Here is a 21,125-nt window from a genome sequence, read left to right as displayed (position 1 = left end):
AATGCCCAATCTTGTCTGATCTCAGAAGCTAAGAAGGCTTGGGCCTGGTTAGTACTTGGATGGGAGACTACCGTGTGCTGTGCTGCAACGTATCACTTCACTTTCACGTTTCACATGGAAACACATTTCGGGCCTGATTTGTCCCCAGTTCTGACTCCTTCCAAAGTTTTTGTAAACCTTGTTGGGATGGGATGAAACATTTCCAGGAAGTTCCTTCCACCCGAGAAGGAGAAGCGGCGCACGTGTCCTTTTCACATCTTGAGAGCCGGTGGAACCAGTTGAGCGTCAGATCGGCCGCCTGGTGACGTCACAGCGGCCCCAGTTGAATTGTGATTGTCGGGCGCGTGCAGGCGGGGGGGTTGCCAGGTGACGACGGCCGCCACGCGGAAGCGCTATAAGGGCGGGGCGCGCGCGCCGTCACGCGCTCACTCGGTCGCTGCCCCTGTCCCGGTAACGGCGTGCTGCAAGTCAAGCCCTCTCTCCACTCCACTCCACTCGCGGACCAAACTCGCTGCAGAAATGTATGTACGCGCCCGACCCACGTTTACACTTTAAACTGAATGACTTGTTCGCCAGGACTCTGCAGGCGTTATAACGTGATATGCAGCGTTTTGTTGATGGCGCGGACACGTACGACGTGGCGGGAGCGTCTCCGCTTCCGCTCGCGTCGCGAATTTTAAAATGAACGAAGGCTTCGTGGCGAAGATGATGATGATGATGAAACGGCCATGTTTGCCGCCATCTATATAAAAAGCGCACAACATGGCGCGTTCCACCGTCGCGTTTGTCCGAGCCGCCCTCCGTTGCGCGTTTAACCCGATCCGCGGGACCGCGGAACAATTGCGGGGATTACCGGCCGCGGGCCGCGCGAAGCATCCCGCGCTCAAGGACGTTCGGGAGGTCGGTTGCGTCACCGCAGCGGTCCGTTTACGGGCGGCGCAACGCGCGGTTTCTCCCCCGTTTAATTACGGCACGTTTCATCTAACTCGATCCGGCGGGTCGCGGCCTGGTCAAGTTAGTTGGGCCTAAACGATGAAATACAGACCCGGCGCGACGTGGGAACTTCTCTCGTTTTTTTTTTTTTCTCCTGATCAGTGCCGTTCAGACGTATTTTTGGGGTGTAAAGATTAGAAGCAGCACCCAGTTTTTCAACAGGCCTTCTAAAGAACCTTCAGTGCCAAAGTCACGGTCCCTCCCCTGGGCGCCGATGCCCTTCCACTGCCACCAAGTGGACTGGCACAGCTGGCAGTTTTTATTAGAAAAGGTCTAGAGGGTTCAATGCACTGTAAACACACATCAACTTAGTAGTTTTAATCTCTTATTTCGAAGAATTTCTCTTTTTTTTAATTTTTTATATTGTATATTTTTATTTTTTCATTCTGTTTCAGTGGTGAGGCATCTGTGCAGGCTTTAGGCACCCTTTATGGTTCTCTTGAGGTCACAGTCTTTTATAGGTGAGAGGTTAGTTCTGAAGGCCCTGCTTTATCCCTGGACCCTCATACATGGAGAGTTAATGCTGAGCAGAAGAAAATGAGGTGATCATGGTCCATTGGACTTCGGATTTAGACGCATGACCAAAAGGATTTTTGTGACATTTGTCCACAATTTATTTTTTTTTTTATTAAAATAATATAATTGATTTTTTTTTTTTGTAAAAGTCCAGAAAACACATCTGCCGGCGTTTAAATACTCAGAAGGAACTTGTACTTTTATTGGAGACTCTTATCAAGTTTGTTTACTTGACACTATTCTTATTGGATCATTTCATTATTTTGCAAGTGGAAACTTCTCTTGCTTCGTTATTTGTTCGTGCACAGGAAAGACCTCATTGATGCCCTGCAGCCAGTTTCCATTTGGGATCATCTGCCCGATCTTAGTGCGGTGCTTTCTGTGTGGTGTGGACCCTATTCCTGGTGCAGGCTTTTTATAGAGGCACTTGACCAACGTCACTCTGAACTTTTTTTTTTTTTCCTCACTTTGAACTTTATTTAGTTGGTTTGTCCAATTGTTGCGTAGTTGTCACCCAGAACAGGTTGAATGTCACTTCTCTATATATCTATCATGGTGTCCCTGAATAAGACACTTAACCCTGAGTGTCTCCAAGGGGGACTGTCCCTGTAACTACAGATAAGGGCGTCTGCTAAATGTACTCATATGAAACTTATTTTGATTAACATTTAATAAGCCTATTTTATTTTATATGTAATATTTTAGTATATTTATTATGTGGTCCGAGTGAAACAAATAAGTGATAATCACATTTTATAGCAGTCCTGTAAGTCGCTTTGGATAAGAGCGTCAGCCAAATGGTTTCTATCCTTTAACATATAATTGATATTTCATCATTACCACACCTTCATGGCGTAACCTTCATGTTGCTCATGCAGCGTAAATCATGTCAACTCTGGAGAAGCTCATCACTCCCCTGGCCAGCGGCCCAGCTGAGCCTCCCAGGAACAAGGTGACCGTGGTGGGAGTTGGAATGGTGGGCATGGCCTGTGCAGTCAGCATTCTTCTCAGGGTACGTAGTTCGGGTTTATGCAGACATCTGATTTAATATACAAGTGTTTCTGATGCAAATGTGTATTCTGAAGTCAGTGTGAAATGATACGTTCATTCTTGAAGTCAGCATAATCGTGTAGAATTTAGAATCAGAAAATCTTGTCTTGTTCTGCAGGAGCTGGCTGATGAGTTGGCTCTGGTCGATGTGATTGAGGACAAGCTGAAGGGAGAAATGATGGACCTGCAGCACGGCAGTCTTTTCCTCAAGACGCCCGTGATCGTGGCCGACAAGGGTAAGGATGGGCTTAATTTGCGTTGTGAAGTTCCGTGGCGTTGGACCTGTGGTAAGCGGCCTGTGCCTCTGGCCGGCAGATTACTCGGTCACGGCCAACTCCCGCATCGTGGTGGTGACCGCCGGCGTCCGCCAGCAGGAGGGCGAGAGCAGGCTGAACCTGGTGCAGAGGAACGTCAACATCTTCAAGCACATCATCCCCCAGATCGTCAAGCACAGCCCCAACTGCATCCTCATTGTGGTGTCCAACCCAGGTACCTTTCCCCACACCCCCTTACCCATAAGATTCTGTTTAATACATGAAGGTCCCACTGCGGCAGTTTAAAAATGTGGGCGGGGCTTAACAAGGCAAGAAAATGGGTAACTGCGCTCTGTGACACGAGTTCCATCTGCCCCGACAGTGGACGTGCTGACCTACGTGACCTGGAAGCTGAGCGGCCTGCCCAAGCACCGCGTGATTGGCAGTGGCACCAACCTGGACTCCGCCCGCTTCCGCTACCTGATGGCCGAGAGGCTGGGCATTCACTCCAGCAGTTTCAATGGCTGGATCCTGGGCGAGCACGGCGACACCAGCGGTGTGTGTCACCGGTGGAGAGAGAGGGAAAATATTCAGTGTCGCGCGTATGCTTAGCAAAATCCGAAAACGTATGCAGTGTTTATCTGTGAGGAGGTCAAAGGTTGTGAGCCTTTCTTGGAATGCAAATGTATTTGTGATGTGGCCCTGCTTTCTATAGCAGCTTTACTGTAGTTTCCATGGCACTGCTGTGTGTGAATTTGCCGAATTTGCTTTGATCACCTTCTCCTTCGCTCCTGCGGCACACGGCGGCCTTTATTCTGAGAGAAGGTCCGGTGCGGATGAATGGAGTTGGTGCTGAATGCGGGTTTGAGGAATGTCTCCTTGTTATCTCTCTAGTGCCTGTGTGGAGTGGCACCAACGTGGCTGGCGTGAGCCTGCAGAAGCTCAACCCGGACATGGGCACCGACAAGGACAAGGAGAACTGGAAGGAGGCCCACAAGATGGTCGTGGACAGGTGAGCGAGCGCGGTGAGCCTTCTCCGGGTCTCGGAAGGCTGGCGAGTAACCTGCCGCTTTTCCGTGATCGCAGTGCGTATGAAGTAATCCGGCTGAAGGGCTACACCAACTGGGCCATCGGTCTGAGCGTGGCTGACCTCACTGAAAGTCTCATCAAGAACATGAACAGGGTCCACCCCGTCTCCACCATGGTGAAGGTGAGGAGCCCGTTTTATTCCGAACAGTTACTGATATTGTATAAGTGGGGCGGTGGCGGCCCAGCGGTTAAGGAAGCGGACTCGCGGGTCGTCCCCACACGCTGCTCCTTTCATGGCTGGCCGCCTCTCGGTTGATGGTTAAATTCTCATTTCAAGTGATTTTGTCATTGTGAAGCACACAACGAGACGAGACGTTTTTTACCAATCAAACATGTAAGGCGCCTGTGGGGCGGCTTAGGATTTCGAACCTGCCCCACATTACACTGAGTGCGGCTTATCACATGACGAACGATTACCTTCCTGTAACACAACTGATCAGAATAATGACTTTCTTCTGCTGGTGTGGTGATGTAAGTGGAATCGTGCAAATGATCCTTCCGTTTATAATGCATGTTATGGTCATGAATTCAACAAAATCATATGTTTTTGCCCGTCCTGATTGACAGGGAATGTACGGCATCTCAGAGGAGGTGTACCTGAGCCTGCCCTGCGTTCTCAACAGCACCGGGGTCAGCAGCGTCGTCAACATGACCCTGACCGGCGACGAGATCGGCCAGCTGAAGAAGAGCGCCGACACCCTCTGGGGCATCCAGAAGGACCTGAAGGACCTGTAGAGCAAATCCAGCAGCGCGCGCACACACTCACTTACACACTCCTCATCCATCCATTTAATCCTGAAATCAGACACTCCTCAACTCCAAAGTCCTCATTTTCCACACGCACTCCTTCCTTCCTTCCAACCCACACTCCAGTTTCTATGTGGCTGGTGTTTCCACGTCTTTTAGGGCCCCGTGTTGTAGAAGCAGCGGACATTTCGGCACCACCTCACCCCCGCTGAGACGTGTAGAACTAGCCAGATTTCTTCCTCTTTTTGCACTTGATTTAAGTCTGTGTGGATCCACGGTTCCGACTGGTGAAGTGAATCTTTATTGCATGTTCCAGCTGGGTTTTAAAGGGAGATGTGAAATTTGTCATCCATTTTTCTTTTTCCTTTTGTAAAGAAAAATATGCTGCTGTGACTTGTCTTCATATTGTCAACAACAATTAAATTAATGAACTATTGCCCTAACCCTACTGTGTGCCTTACTTTTGTTCTTCAGATTGATGTCTCTTGTGAAATGTTGCGTATGCAGCCAGCTTGTGAACAGTATAAACAGTTTATTACTATTAAATGTCATCTGAAATGCTCGCCGAGCTGTTGCACGAACAAATCACACCACAACAGATGCGAGAAGAGGCTTTTATTACGTTTTCAGGTGGACACCGCCAGCTGCTGCTGATAGAGTAAAATGGGCAGCAGTTGACCGGCTCTCCATTTGGACACGTCCGTCTTGGGCAAACTGTCGCGCTTCCCGAAGCGGAGTCCGAAGGGGTTGTAGTTGAATTTACTCCGAGCCAACCTGTGCTTGCAGGCCAGCTGGCTCTGGGCGTCTTTCTCTGTCAGGAGGAAGCACAGGGTCGCCTCGTCCGGCACCTCCCTCAGCGCCACTTCAGAGTACCTCTGGATCTGGACCGGGCTGCTGCCTGGGGAATTTCATTCAAATTTTTTAAAATACAGTACAGACAAAACATTTTGACACACCTTCTCAATCAATGTGTTTTCTTTATTTTCATGACCATTTTCGTTGGTAGATTCTCACTGAAGGCATCAAAACTATGAATGAACACGTGGAGTTATGTACTTAACAAAAAAAGGTGAAATAACTGAAAACATGTTTTATATTCTAGTTTCTTTGCTCTGATTACTGCTTTACACACTCTTGGTATTCTCTCGATGAGCTTCAAGAGGTCGTCACCTGAAATGCTTTTCCAACAGTCTTGAAGGAGTTCCCAGAGGTGTTTAGCACTTGTTGGTCCAGCTCACCCCAAACCATCTGGATTGGGTTCAGGTCCGGTGACTGTGGAGGTCAGGTCTCCACTTTTTGTTAAGTACATAACTCCACATGTGTTCATTCATAGTTTTGATGCCTTCAGTGAGAATCTACCAAAGTAAATGGTCATGAAAATAAAGAAAACACATTGATTGAGAAGGTGTGTCCAAACTTTTGACCTGTACATACTATTGGCGATCAACAAGAACCCCACAATTAAAGCCCAGGACGGTGACCGTACCGTTCACGATCCCTGTAATAATCAGCAGCTTAATGAACCGAGCCCGTTACCTGGGGGAGGACGCGGCGGCGCTCCCACGTCGCGCGTTAAAGCCTCCGCGGCTCCGTACTGGCATATCATAGCCGAAAGCAGCAGGAGCGCGTTCCTTCCCCTCATGCTCGCTGGAGAAAAAGTTGGGCGGCAGTGGGGCTCGCTGCACCCCCAGCGCCGATATTTATGGGGGACCCGCGGCGCGCGCGCGCGCGCGACCTCTCCATCTCTCCGCCGACGACGGCGGCCGCGCGCACTTCACGCACGCCGTCCAAGTTCGTCGCGAGAGCCCCCGGTACCCGAGTCGGGTCTCCGTCCGGACCGGGTAGCGGAGAAGGTGCGAGGTTGTTAGATCGTTTTAAAATGTAGGCTTTATCCTCGTCACTGACACGTTTCTTCGGAATTGTTTTTCTCTCTCGCTCCTATAAATTCGTATCTGGGCGCTGAACGACGTCCTGACCCGGTGACACGTGACACGCGCTCCGGTATTGATCAGGGCGGCGGTAAAATCCTCAGCTTGGACCCTTAACACGTTCCATTAATGTTGCCTTCGACCACCATCGGAAACATCGTAACTAAAAATCAATTTCTTTCGACGAGCTGCCCCGTTATGACGTAGAAACACCGCGAGCCACCATCACGGGAGTCAGGAGCGCATCTTACTTTATAGATGGTGATCAAAACCACGACTTTTCACACATTCAATCGGGAAATTAGCTTTAAACGACACTTTGTGGTTGAAAATAACACATTTATTTTAAGGAAATATGTGCATTCTTAACCTTCTTTTTATGCAATGGACTTGGTTTGGGGCAGTGGTGGCCTAGCGGTTAAGGAAGCGGCCCCGTAATCAGAAGGTTGCCGGTTCGAATCCCGATCCGCCAAGGTGCCACCGAGCAAAGCACCGTCCCCACACACTGCTCCCCGGGCGCCTGTCATGGCTGCCCACTGCTCACTCAGGGTGATGGGTTAAATGCAGAGGACACATTTCACCGTGTGCTGTGCTGCTGTGTATCACATGTGACAATCACTTCACTTTGGTTAGAGTGTCTTATTTATTTTACGACCATTAACATGCTTGGCGCTCGTAGTCACGGCAGCAATTAATCCCGATAGGAACAAAGAAGATGCGACGTGATTTAGCAATTATGACATGAAAACAGCTCCATTTTGGTGTATGGTGCTGGGATTCGTTTTCTTACCCACATCAAAGTAGTGATACTGCATGGCAGTTCATTTAGATGTACTGAATCTTTAGAATCAGGTCACTAAAAAGATCCGTTCAAACGATTCGCCAAATCACCGGATCATTCTCGGCGGGAGGAGACTGCGACTCCGACTCTTGAACCGAGTGTTGTGTCGGTGTTCCTTTTAAAAAAAAACATTTGTAAGAAATAAACTTGTTTATAAATCATGATGTCTTAAGTGTCCTGTCCTATTGTGTGCTATTTCACTGGTCTACTCGGCACATTGGGCTCGGTGAGTGATCCCCCACATCACATTCGGTAAGCGATTCACGCTGAACATCCCCCGTTCCCTCGCAATGTGGCGCATTTGCTCAAACTGTCCTACGGCTGCAATTAAGCAGGGTTTTTGTCTTTAATTTTTATTAAGTTTTATTAAAATTAATAAATAAATAATACTTTAACTATGCACAGTCAAAACAGAGAGGTCCAGGATGTATTTCACTGCTATAACTATGCATGTGACACATAAAAATGTTGAACCCCTCTCTCCCTTTGTCGCTCCTGCCTAGTTGAGTTTCACTCTCCTCTCATGACTTCTCATGTGCAAAATGTTGCACGTTGTTGCAATTTTACATGGCGTTTAATGAAACAGTGCCCCCTGCTGGTAGGAAATGGCATAACGCTGGGAGCTGGTTTATCTGGAATGACCAACACAGAGCCTAAAACGCAACGCCCTGATATTTAACAGCAAACAAATCTTTATCTTGTCATCTTTATAATGTCGACGTTTAATTTTATACGCATATGCCATATGCATGGTGAACACACATTGTCAGTTTACACAAAAATATTTTCATTATTACAATTTTAGATGATTTTATGGTCTTCAAATCTTCCAGTTTTTATAAAGCCTCTGATTTCTATTTCAGCAAATTTCAATAAAGGAAACGTGGAGGCACACGTGACCACGGGTCTCTTGTTAAAAATAAACAAACTCTCTCACTGACAAACACACACACACACACACACACACACACACACACACTTCTGTCACTTCATCGCTGCAGCTACGTCACAAGCGAGTTTCTTGGCAAGCCCTGTATGGTTTGTTTGGTTTCCCTCTGCTAATCTGTCAAATCAATAAAAGGCCAATGTGACTAAGATGAAAAACACCGATGCTTATGATTTCTTGACCAGCACTAACCAGCATCGTTAACCATCATTATCATTGGTGGACAGACATTTTTCAGCAGAGACTGTATATTTGTATCCACAATATTTAATATGGCATTGCTTAACCGACCTCTCCTGACAGTAAAGGCCGGCCGCTTGTGTGTGGTGATGGACGCGTGAGCGTCATGTACCCCCACTGGACTTTATCCGCAGGCCACCGGCCTTGGGGGCTCAGCGGCTGCCAGGATCCGAATGCGTTCTGTAAGAGTAGGAGGGGTGAGTGTGTGTCATTGCGACAGTGAGACGTGGTTTAAGGGAGTATCGCTCGCCGCAGTCCCCTTTTCTCGGTCCCGGGCCGCGCCAACTGCCAGCCCCAGCAGGCAGGTACACCTTTACAATTAATACACTTGCTCCACGCCTGTGTTTGCGAGTTCTAATGTGCACTTGCCCACTTTTTTCCTGCAGGTCATTCATAAAGCCAAGATGCCTCTGTCCAGATCACTGTCAATGTCGTCGCTCAGTGGCCTTCCTCTTTGGGAGGAAGACGACCTGCCGGTTGAAAATCTGCTGTTATTTGAAGTTGCATGGGAGGTGACAAATAAAGGTGGGTGCTTAAAACTGGAACTTTTTCCTGGCAACAGCTTCTATCTTAACTTTTATTAGTATTATCAGGAGTATTTAATCATTTACTGCATCTCACCCGTTCCCAGCAGTTCTCCTTGGGTTTAGTAAGGATTATGTGTCTGCACTGTGGCTAGGGGGGGGACAGTTTTAACTTAACTGACTCCATAGATAAGTCAAAATGGAATCCTTGTCCTCTGAAAGCAAATATTGAATCATGCTGAAACTATGAAAATGTGTCTTAAAAATGAGTTAAACATTAAGCTGTAGATAAGGTTAGAACCCAACTGATTTAGAATAAACCTCTCTCAAAAAATTTTTTGGGGGGGCCCTAACCTTTGACAATCCAGGGAATATAAATAATTATTTTATTACTGCATACATATTCATGTCCTTTTGAATAGATCAATGGATGTATAACAGTGCATCTATTTACAATGCAGAACGTATTATTCTATATGACACATATATAACACAAAAGTAACATATTTAATACCCTGTTCTGCAATAGGGACCTTTGGTGGTATCTGGACAGCATTTTATGGTTCTTTGGCGCCCTCTTGTGGTAGATTACGTAAATGTTTAGGAACATGAATAAGTGCTCAGTGCTCAGAATCAGTACTTATGCTTGAAACCCCCAAATGTTCAGAAAGTCATAGTAATGTTGTTTATGCGTGTGTTATATGCAGTTGGAGGAATTTACACAGTCATTCAAACCAAAGCTAAAATCACGGTGGATGAATGGGGAGAAAACTTCTTCATGATGGGCCCGTATTATGAGCATAACTTCAAGACCCAAGTGGAACAGTGTGATCCTCCTATTGCTGCAATTAAAGTAGCCATGGACTCTCTGATCAATAGTGGCTGCCAGGTACTCTGTGTATCAGAACAGAACTGTCTTTGAACATATAGTGGTCTTCAGACTGTGAACTTTATTATGTGTATATTAAATGAGTTTAGAAAATGCACATTTTATTTTCCATTCCAAATAGGGACTCCAAATTTGGTCTTGATTTATGTCTAATTATGTGATGCAAATGAAAGCTTAAGGAGTTTATAAGACTTTTTTTAGCACACATTTGAGCATGTATATTTATCTCAGGTTAATTATGGCTTTGGAGAAAATGATCTTTTTTATGTATTTTTTTTTTCCAGGTGTATTTTGGACGATGGCTTATAGAGGGAAGTCCCTATGTCATCCTGTTTGATATTGGCTCTGCTGCATGGAACCTGGATCGCTGGAAGGGGGACCTCTGGGATGCATGCAGTATTGGCCTCCCCTATCATGACAGAGAAGCAAATGACTCACTTATCCTTGGATCCCTCATAGCCTGGTTTTTCAAAGAGGTTGGCTTGAAATAAAAAAGAAAGAAAAGTGTATTTAGCAGAGGAGTTAAAATGCTATGATGATACATCATGTTGCGATGCTGGATTGTGAGCATGTCCTGCATTTAATTCTATTTGGCACAAATGTTAAATTCTACCCATATAGATTTTTGGTCCTTTGACTCTGCTGTAGTTAACAGACCAGCTCCGGGACGAGCGGAACATCATCGCCCACTTCCACGAGTGGCAGGCAGGGGCAGGGCTTGTGTTGAGCCGCTCACGCAAGCTCCCCATGGCGACAGTCTTCACGACGCATGCCACACTGCTGGGGCGGTACCTCTGTGCTGGGAATGTGGACTTCTACAACAACTTGGATAAGGTGCGATGATACAGTTGAAGAAAAATTCATATAATCGCACCAAAATATATCATATTTGATGTCACTTTTCTTATATGTGTAATGCTGCACTATATATTAACTTAGTTACCCAGGAGCAGTTGACATACATGTGACCATTGTGATGTATAGCCACTGTAAATCTCTGTAACATTTACTGAACAGTAGTGCTAGAAGCATAATTAATACGTTATGTTGGCCACAGCAACATATAAACAGCTCGTGGCACATTAATATAGAATGAGTCAACGGTCAGATTTTAGGGTCTCGGTGGGGATGACAGTTGTTTTGAAAGTTGCCATTTACAGTAAGTGAGAATTCAACATGGGAATTCAGACTGCCTCTAATGTACGCTGTGCTGGTGTGTGAGAGGAGGAGTTTATAATTGGCGTCTGAACAGACTGTAAAGGTCGTATTGCCTCAAAGGCCGCAGGCTACTGGTTAATTGACATTTTCTCATGATGGACAGCTGCAAGCTGCAATATTACAAAACAGTCCTGAATTGTATGTTTACATGTATACTTTTTGTATTTGAATAATGTGTGTGTGTGTGTGTGTGTGTGTGTGTGTGTGTGTGTGTGTGTGTGTGTGTGTGTGTATATATATATATATATATATATATATATATATATATAAACCTTAATAAAATGGGAATGGTTGGTGATATTAACGTCCTGTTTGTGGCACCATTAGTATATGTGAGGGGGCAAACTTTTCAATATGGGTGGTGACCATAGAAAAACAATGGTGTGCTTGGTTTTAACGTAACTTTATTCTTTCATTAGTTCATATAAATGCCCCACCCTGTGTGTGTGTGTGTGTGTGTGTGTGTGTATATATATTATATATAAATATACATTTTTATACATTTTGAGCAATATCAAAAAGGAGTTTCTTTAAGAAAAATTGTTTGATCATCATCTACAATGTATAATATCATCCAAAGATTCATAGAATCATGGAACCATCTCTGTGCGTAATGGTCAAGGCCAGAAAGCCATACTGTGAAAAAAAAAAAAAAAATATATATATATACACACACACACACACACATACATACATACATATATATTCACAGTTGTCTCCATCTTAAAAGTATTGTTTCTCCCCTAGGTTTGCACGTACTGCAAGTGACCTAAACTGGAGTACTGTAGTGAATTACAATTGCACCAGTTTGAGAAAAAAAGAAGAAATTCAGTCCCTGTGAACTTTTACAGCCACTAGTTGGCTTAAAAATGCATAAGTATTTTTTCTGATTAAGTTCAATCTAGACAAGGAGGCGGGTGAGAGGCAGATTTACCATCGCTGCTGTCTGGAACGGGCAGCTGTCCACTGTGCGCACGTCTTCACCACCGTTTCACAAATCACCGCGGTAGAGGCCAATCACATGCTGCACAGGAACCCAGGTGGGCCAACTTTTGTCTCGACTTTTGTCACTGTTCAAAGGTTCTGTCTGCTGGTTAAATAATGAACACCGAAAATAACAGAAAATGATTTTTTTTCTACAGACGTAGTGACACCTAATGGTCTAAATGTGAAGAAATTTTCAGCCATGCATGAATTTCAGAACCTGCACTCCACAAACAAGACTCAAATCCAAGAGTTTGTCCGAGGACACTTCTATGGGTTAGTTGCCTCACAGCTCTCCATGTTTCTTGTGTAAATATTTTTAACAATTGCACACACTTATATTCTTTTTTTGATGATAGACACTATCAATTTGATGCAAACCCAATTCCAAAAAAGTTGGGACACTGTACAAATTGTAAAAAAAAAAAGGAATGCAATAATTTACAAATCTCATAAACGTATATTTTATTAATTTTTATTTAGAATATAGATAACATATCAAGTGTTGAAAGGGAGAGATTTTGAAATGTCATGCCAAATATTGGCTCATTTTGGATTTCATGAGAGCTACACATTCCAAAGAAGTTGGGACAGGTAGCAAAAAGAGGCAATAAAAAAGTTAAATGCACATATAAGGGACAGCTGGCGGACCAATTGGCAACATGATTGGGTATAAAAAGAGCCTCTCAGAGTGACAGTGTCTCTCAGAAGTCGAGATGGGAAGAGGATCACCAATTCCCCCAATGCTGTGGCGAAGAAGTTTCTCAAAGAAAAATTGTTTGATGTTATCATCATCTACAGTGCATAATATCATCCAAAGATTCGTAGAATCTGGAACAATCTCTGTGCGTAAGGGTCAAGGCCGGAAAACCATACTGAATGCCCGTTATCTTCAAGCCCTTAGACGGCACTGCATCACAAAGAGGAATGCTACTGTAATGGGAATCACAACATTGATTAACTCGATTAAAATGGACTGTGGCAAAGTGGACAATCGAATCAAACTTCGAAGTTCTTTTTGGAAAACTGGGACGACATGCCATCTGGACTAAGGTGTAAGGAGGACTGTAAGGAGGACTGTAAGGAGGACAAGACTGTAAGGAGGACAAGAAGGCTCAGTCGTCTCTTTCAGGGAAGACCTTTATCCAAAGATAAAGATGTGACATAAAGATGTGACAAAGAAGACCTAAGACAGTTGATCAACTAGAAGCCTATATTAGACAAGAATGGGACAACATTCCTATTCCTAAACTTGAGCAACTTGTCTCCTCAGTCCCCAGATGTTTGCAGATTATTATAAAAAGAAGAGGGGATGCCACACAGTGGTAAACATGGCCTTGTCCCAACGTTTTTGAGATGTGTTGATGACATGAAATTTGAAATCAACTTTTTTCGCCCTTAAAATTATACATTTTCTCAGTTTAAACAATTGATATGTCACCTATGTTGTATTCTGAATAAAGTATTGGCATTTTTTATTTTTCCTTTTTCATTCACAATTCGTACGGTTTGTGGTCTGTGACATGTATTCCAACATGATATTTTCTTTCAACCTAAATATGCAACCAATTCACTTGCTGAAAAGGAACATTCAGTTAGAATGATTCCAGTCTGGATCAGGTCTTCCTTTCAAATCATTTCTTTTCTGATTAACAGCCATCTGGACTTTAATCTAGAGAAAACGCTCTTTTTCTTCATCGCTGGCCGATACGAATTCAGCAACAAGGGCGCAGACATTTTTCTGGAGTCACTGTCAAGGCTCAACTATCTTCTGAGGGTATGAGCTTTATCCACTGAAATCGATTCTCATAGGATGACTGTATACTGCTACTGGACTGTTACTGGATCAGTGAAATGATGAAAAATATGCGACATAAGAGACAAACAAGTCTTTGTGTCCAGCAAGTCTTTGTGACAGCACACACACCCATGCACTTGCCTTCCTGTCGTTCCCTGTTAGGTCCACAAGAGTGATGTGACAGTGGTGGCTTTTTTCATCATGCCAGCCAAGACCAACAACTTCAACGTGGAGACCTTGAAGGGACAGGCGGTACGCAAGCAGCTTTGGTACGTCTGTAATGTCTAATTACCATAGAGCTGCTACCCATGTCACACCTCTTCTCACCTCTCTCCACTGGCTCCTGGTAGCTGCTCGCATTGAGTTTAAATCCTTGATGCTGCCTACAGGGCTGTAAATGGAAGTTCACCCTCCTGTATCAACACACTACTAGCCAGCTACACTCCTGCACGCCCTCTCACATCTGCAAACGAAATGAGACCAAAAATTCCCTCTTCACGGGGTCTCCGATCCCAATCGACTCTGTTCTCCTTTGTAGTCCCTGGCTGGTGGAACAACTTGCCCTGCTCCATCTGACTAGTCGAGACTACCACCACCTTTAATAAACTGCTGAAAACCCACTTGTTTAAAAAGTATTTCAGTCTAACACACACACACACACACACACACACACTCACTGCACAAAAATATATATATTATTCGTCTAGCACTTAACAATTCCCCAGCATGTTCTATTCTTGACATGTTCTATTCTTTTAGTTTTGTAAACTCCAAATCTATGGAAAGTTGCTTTGGATAAGAGCGTCTGCCGAGTACAGTAAAGTAAAGTAAACAACGTTAACCGGAGGTGATGAAACGAGTTCATTTCCGTGCTCTACTCCCTCCCCAGGGACACCGCTCAGTTCGCGAAGGAGAAGTTTGGCAAACGCTTGTATGAGGCCTTATTAAGGTATGTGCAGTAAACGACACCGCAGAGCAGGGTGAGTACTGGTGGTAATGGGCATCGTCACGACAACGCTGTGCTTAAGAAAGTGCTAACAAGGGTGTTGATACAAAGCGTTGTGCAGATGCCAAAGTGTGAACAGAAATATATTCATGGCACCGGGGGTGTGAAAAACACGTCTGGTATCACCAGTGGTGTGTGATGCCTTCTTCCTGACCCTTCCATTAAATCCCCAGGGGTGAAATACCCGACATGAACAAGATCCTGGACCGAGATGACTTCACCATCATGAAGAGGGCCATCTTTGCCACTCAGGTGCAGAAACTAAATCTGCTTCACTCGCATGGAATAGTGTGTAGATCTGCAGCACATTAGTGGCAGGGATCATAGTGACAGCGAAAGAGTTTCAACTCATGTATGGCTAAATAGGTGGGAAAATAATAATAATAATATTACTTTGGCAAAAAATGCCAGACCGGAACGACATATTTGTGGTAAAGATATTAGATATTGTAGTGAAATTGATCAACCGTCTTGCAACTTGCATTACAACTCATTAAAAGTTGTGTGTAACACATCCGTTTAAAAAAAATTACAGTGAAGGAACCCCAAAGAAAGTAAAATCTAGTGGACGGTGGCCAGACTGCAAGCCATTCCCATTCATTCCCAGGCACGTATGCTTTTAAGAATGAGCGTGGCTCGCCCTGAGGTCAGAGTTAAGTCACGGTGAGATATGAGTCGCCATGGCGATAAATGAAATGAGCTGCGAGGGAATTCCTTCAGCCGTGATCGCGCCGCTCTGATGTAGCCGGGCGTGACATTATTTACGTACCCCTGCTCCACGACGTGGGTTAACAGATCGAACCTGGCGGTGATACATTACGCCTTTCCCCTCTGCGTAATGGAAATCTAGAAGCCTGCAGGTTAATATCAATATTTTTGAGGAGCAAAAGCGCGAGGAGTTATTGATTTGGATTGTGGCCTGCTATAATCTGAGCGAAGGTTCGGTTTGTGCTAAATGGTAACGTCACATTGGGAGGGTTTATTTCACTGGAGTTCTCCTACACTGGTTCATCTCCCTGCAGCTCGGAGAAGAAGTAAAAGAAATGAACGTTCCTCCCCCCTGACAAACTGCTGACAAACTGTTTCTCTAGGAAAAAACTCGTCACCCGCAAGCTGTGCTGCCTTCGGGTGTCCGTGTATTGCCTGTGGAAACGGGTGGTGATTCACCCCGAGATCCATGCCGTCACCGTGGTCCATAATTCAGTCTGAAACGCCATTCACGGATCAGCGCCATTGATGGATCAGTTACATTTTAATCTGCAAAAGATCCATAAACGTACTGATCCGTGAATGCTTTTAAAGACTGACTTGTTTCTTATTTATTTATTTGCTCATTTCCTGCCGTCCAACACGCTCACATACAAACACACACATACACACATACACACATGTGGTAGTAGCCTAGTGGGTAACACACTCGCCTATGGACCAGAAGACCCAGGTTCAAATCCCACTTACTACCATTGTGTCCCTGAGCAAGACACTTAACCCTGAGTGTCTCCAGGGGGGGACTGTCCCTGTAACTACTGACTGTAAGTCGCTCTGGATAAGGGCGTCTGGTAAATGCCGTAAATGTAAATACATGTAAATGTAAACACGTCCCCTGCAGAGACACACACTTCCTCCTGTAACCACACACAACATGCTGGACGATTCTACCGACCAAATCCTGGCCAACGTGCGCCGCATCGGACTCTTCAACAGTAGAAACGATCGGGTCAAAGTAAGTATTAGTAATGATCGGTTTACTTGCTGCTCCATACCATGCTGTCACGTGTTTACCTTCATCGCTGGGCTTTTGTCTGAAGATTATCTTCCACCCAGAATTCCTGTCCTCCACTAGCCCACTCTTGCCCATGGATTATGAGGAGTTTGTACGCGGATGTCATCTGGGCGTGTTCCCCTCCTATTACGAGCCATGGGGCTACACACCAGGTATGTGGCCAGACACAGGACGGCGAGAATTGTAATATTCCATCAGGTCACCAGTGGAACGTTGACAGTGACAACAGACCACAGCATCGTAGCGAAATGTGGCTTTCTGTAACAAATAATGATCTCCAAAGGTGAATGCACAGTGATGGGGATCCCAAGTGTTACCACCAATCTGTCAGGGTTTGGATGTTTCATGGAGGAGCATGTCTCGGACCCAGCAGCATATGGTGAGTTTTAAGTGAAAGTGAGGTGATTTAGGAAGGGAAAAGATATTTATTAAAAAGGTATTCATCAGAACTTTAGTCAACATTGTTCATGTTGTTAACAACAACATGGCTGTTAATGAGGGACTATGAAAGTGAAGTGAAGATTGTGATACACTGCAGCACAGCACATTGTGACAAAACGAAATGTGTCCTCTGCTTTTAACCATCACCTTAGTGAGCAGTGGGCAGCCATGACAGGCGCCCGGGGAGCAGTGTGTGGGGACGGTGCTTTACTCAGTGGCACCTCAGTACATCGGGATTTGAACCAGCAACCTTCTGATTACGGGGCTGCTTCCTTAACCGCTAGGCCACCACTGGCCCACCGAACACACATCTCCATGTCACAGTAGAAGCAGACTCATAACTGAAAGGTTGAGCAAGGTTTTAGGTATTTTTCGTTTTCTTCTTTTGTCCTGTAGTGTATGTAATGCATTTTCCTGCTCAATTTACATTTTCGGGCAGTGGTTAAGAGCAGAGGACACATTTCGTTGTGTCACCGTGTGCTGTGCCGCAGTGTATCACAATGACAACCACTTCACTTTCTTTAAATTTTTTTCAATTTAGAACTGCCTTTATAATAATGGGGCGAAACGGTGTTCTACGCACCATCACTCTCAAGCCAGCATGTGCTCCATTCGAGTTCTGTCAGATATCATTCAAACCATTTCCCTCGCAGGCATCTACATAGTGGACCGACGCTTTCGCTCGGCTGATGAATCCTGCAACCAGCTCACCAAGTTCCTGTTCAGCTTCTGCCAGCAATCGCGCCGCCAGCGCATCATCCAGCGAAACCGAACAGAGAGGCTGTCGGATCTCTTGGACTGGAGATACCTTGGACGGGTGAGTAGGTCCCTCCCTGACCGTGACTGCACATTATGTCGAAATGACATTTCTCAAATGGGTCTCAGAGGGGTCCGTCCCAGCACTGTCCCGACCGTAAAGACCTAGTTTTGTGATCCTTGTTTCATCATTTTAACAAAATGATCATTTATTGTGTGGGTATTTCTAGTTTTACATGCACGCCCGCCATCTGGCCCTCAGCAGGTCGTTCCCTGACAAATTCAAAATGGATCCCACGGCAACGCCCCCGGTAAGCAAACTGAGAAATGAACCATCCTGCAGTCATGCAGAGAATTTATTTGCATTGATAAAGAATAGACACCAATTTGAACAGTAAACTGAACATGGCACATATATTTTAGACTTTGTCATGATGGTTGGTTTTTAAATGCAATGTTCACTCTTACACCCACTGGCTAGATAATTAGAAACCGATACTTTATTGTTCTTAATATTCTTTAATACACTGCAATTTTTTTGGTCGTGTTATAGCCACTATTGAATAATTTTATATTCTTTAACTCTAACTTAGGAAGGTTTGAAATTAAAAGAAGGACATAACAGGAAAGTTTTTTTTTAAAGATGTGTATTATTGACACACTTTAAAGGTTACCAGTTATGGGCTGTCGCCTACCTGCTGCTGGACGGTCTGTCAGCCCCCCCCGGTGAACATGGCTAACCAGATATTATTTAGAGGTGGTGCTGATTCGAATACGACTGAATGTAGACAAACACTGCTGGACTACATTATAAATGTACAGTGGGGGCATGTTTCAGTAAGATTGGGACGCAGGCTAATTCAGAATAATAATAATCGTATTATTCCTGTCCTATAAGTTAACTGTCCCGCCGCCCTCGTATCGCCAGGCTCTGATCACTGACACACGCCGCACCTGATGGAGATTCCCTGTCAAATCCCAACCGTTTCCCGAGCGCTTAATTGACAGAATAACATTTGGCAGAATGGCAAGTGATCAATTCGATCCCCCTGCCGATTCAAGCCCAGATGGGACTGTGGTCACGTGTTTCTCAAACTTGCCAACCATTCATAAAATTTCAACTTTGCCTGGTTTTGCCACAGACCGAGGGCTTCCGGTACCCACGACCCCCCTCTGTGCCCCCATCCCCTTCGGCATCTCTCCATTCCACCCCTCATCACAGTGACGAGGAGGACGAGGAAGAAGACGAAGAGCCCTACGACGAGGACGACGAGGCTGAGAGGGACCGGCAGAACATCAAAGTGCCTTTCACCCTGGCTCCTGTTCCAAGGCGCAAGAAGAAGCAGCCGGGGGAGTACGGCAACTGAAAGCCGGAGTTTGGGAGTTTTAAGTGCCGTCACAGGCTACCGATCTCAGATTAGAGTCGTGTTCCGTTCGTTCACAAGTGGAACTTCGTTTCATCCCGGTGCCTCGTACTGAATGCTGAATGGTGTTTATTACCAACACGATGGAAGGTCACCTTTCACCCTTGAAAGCTGCTATTTTGAACTTATTGCTTCACTGGGACTTGTTAGTGTCTTTAGTGTAATGTTTCACATAAAGGAATTTTACCGGCACACGCCCATCGCTGGCAATACAGACATGGTCAAAAAGAAAATCTTCACACGAATGCAGTTGCTATGAATGCAAATATATCATTTTAATTCAGACATTAACACCTTCTTTTATAGAACAATTCCATTATGTGTATGTTAAATTCCCATCAATAAAAAAAAAGAAAGAACATAACAGTTCAAAGTTTTCCGAATCCATTCAAAAGTAGTCTCTTTTCCACACTGGGATGTCTTGAAAATAGGTTTGAGGACCACTTTCTTCACCTAGAAAAAAGAGAGAGAGCTTGTTTGTTGCCCGTGAAGAAGAAACCGGACGTGAACGAAAGAGACCGAATTTTTTTATGCTCACCTTCCTCGCCGGCCTGTTGCAAGAAGTTAAGGAGCACTGCAGCGGCCTGGGATACGCTCAGCTTCTCTGTGTTCCGGCTGCGGGCCTCTGTGTGTGTTTGTGCGGGAGAGACATCGTATTATTCATATTATTCACGCATGCGGCCAGATGCTGGTGAAAATCTTTACCTAAATGTAAAGTGTCGTAAACATCCCCCTCTTTTCTATCTTCCGAGATGAATCTCCGTCCCTCTGCAAGAAACCACACGCTTAAAACTTACAGAAAGCTTACATCCTGCTAAGAAAAAGGACACAAGGACACGCAAGCGGCACACGTACGAGTTCCCTTCAGATATAACATGGCGTGAGGGGTCCAGTTTCTGCGCTGGAAGCTGCCCTGTGTGGACAAAATTGGGTGTCAGTAACATCGTCCACTTCCACCTTTCAGCGAGTGGGGGGTGGAGGGGTCGGTACCTTCGGGGCGCTCCACGTCTGGGACACAAACGTCGCCACGAGCAGCAAACCCAAAGCATAGGCAGAAAGTGTCCTCAAACCCTGCAAGAGGCAATAAAATGTGAAAACAGACAGAGAGAAAGATAGATGGATAGATGGATAAACAGATAGACAGACAGATAGATATATACTCACGCACTTTATCACTATTTCGGAATATTTATTTACTGATAATAATGATGCATCCTTCTGCATTTGACAATAAAACGTGAAAGTGGATGTCTACATTAATAGAAATCTGTTTTTTTTTTTTAAGAAATCTGGTATTACGTATCAAAGCAGTAAAGTAGAATATTTTTTTTAATGCAGTAAGCCGTCGAGCGCGTGGGCAGCAGGAAGGTTTTGAAAAGTAAAAAAAAATAAAAGAAAAATGTTCAAATCCACAAAGCTCGTAATACTGTTTACCTGCATGGCTGCCGGTGTCCTGCTCGGTCCTGGTCTGGCTGGAGCAGCCGCCCGGAGCGCCTTTTTATAAGCGCTCCTCGTGCTTTATGGGAGTCGGTCCGCAGCAATAGGTCAAGCCGCATCGATTCAGCCCGGGCTGGGCTCTAAAGGTGCGAATTAACGAGTCTATCTGGGCGTTTTTCTTTTCTATCATTTTAGGAAAAAAAAAAAGTAACAATATATTGGCACGTTGGAAAAATAAAACACAGACTAAGCACGATAAAT

At 45.0% G+C, this 21,125-nt stretch overlaps 3 protein-coding genes across 5 annotated transcripts; 2 read left to right on the top strand and 1 right to left on the bottom strand.

The window, feature by feature from the left end:
- The first annotated feature begins 373 nt into the window (after positions 1 to 373).
- ldhba (lactate dehydrogenase Ba) lies at positions 374 to 5,092 on the top strand. The gene is made up of 8 exons (XM_028954081.1): positions 374 to 521; positions 2,388 to 2,521; positions 2,678 to 2,795; positions 2,875 to 3,048; positions 3,196 to 3,369; positions 3,708 to 3,825; positions 3,900 to 4,023; positions 4,470 to 5,092. The coding sequence occupies exons 2-8, from the start codon at positions 2,396 to 2,398 to the stop codon at positions 4,635 to 4,637; spliced, it is 1,002 nt and encodes a 333-aa protein (XP_028809914.1). The 5' UTR covers positions 374 to 521; positions 2,388 to 2,395; the 3' UTR covers positions 4,638 to 5,092.
- A 3,719-nt stretch (positions 5,093 to 8,811) lies between these two features.
- Positions 8,812 to 20,574, top strand: gys2 (glycogen synthase 2). Of its 3 annotated transcripts, none has more exons than XM_028955097.1 (17): positions 8,812 to 8,905; positions 8,991 to 9,129; positions 9,836 to 10,017; positions 10,302 to 10,493; positions 10,666 to 10,851; positions 12,131 to 12,275; positions 12,378 to 12,495; positions 13,876 to 13,996; positions 14,180 to 14,286; positions 14,907 to 14,966; positions 15,197 to 15,275; positions 16,633 to 16,746; positions 16,832 to 16,958; positions 17,090 to 17,185; positions 17,901 to 18,064; positions 18,234 to 18,314; positions 19,146 to 20,574. In XM_028955097.1, exons 2-17 carry the CDS (start codon positions 9,009 to 9,011, stop codon positions 19,368 to 19,370), a joined length of 2,118 nt encoding a protein of 705 aa, XP_028810930.1. In that variant the 5' UTR covers positions 8,812 to 8,905; positions 8,991 to 9,008; the 3' UTR covers positions 19,371 to 20,574. The 3 variants fall into 3 exon arrangements, with proteins under 3 accessions (XP_028810930.1, XP_028810929.1, XP_028810931.1); XM_028955096.1 differs by having other exon boundaries at positions 8,830 to 8,909; XM_028955098.1 differs by lacking the exon at positions 19,146 to 20,574 and having other exon boundaries at positions 8,830 to 8,909; positions 18,269 to 18,314.
- Positions 19,611 to 21,084, bottom strand: spx (spexin hormone). Its single transcript, XM_028955292.1, has 6 exons — positions 20,862 to 21,084; positions 20,418 to 20,498; positions 20,283 to 20,340; positions 20,133 to 20,195; positions 19,966 to 20,052; positions 19,611 to 19,630 (listed from the first exon to the last, which is right to left on the bottom strand). Exons 1-6 carry the CDS (start codon positions 20,865 to 20,867, stop codon positions 19,611 to 19,613), a joined length of 315 nt encoding a protein of 104 aa, XP_028811125.1. The 5' UTR covers positions 20,868 to 21,084.
- Between the last annotated feature and the right edge of the window lie 41 nt (positions 21,085 to 21,125).

This window comes from Denticeps clupeoides, chromosome 15 (genome assembly GCF_900700375.1).
Source record: "Denticeps clupeoides chromosome 15, fDenClu1.1, whole genome shotgun sequence".
In the NCBI taxonomy this organism is placed as follows: Eukaryota; Metazoa; Chordata; class Actinopteri; order Clupeiformes; family Denticipitidae; genus Denticeps; species Denticeps clupeoides.
Note: the sequence above shows the minus strand (reverse complement) of the source record. Positions and strands in the feature narration are given on the sequence as shown.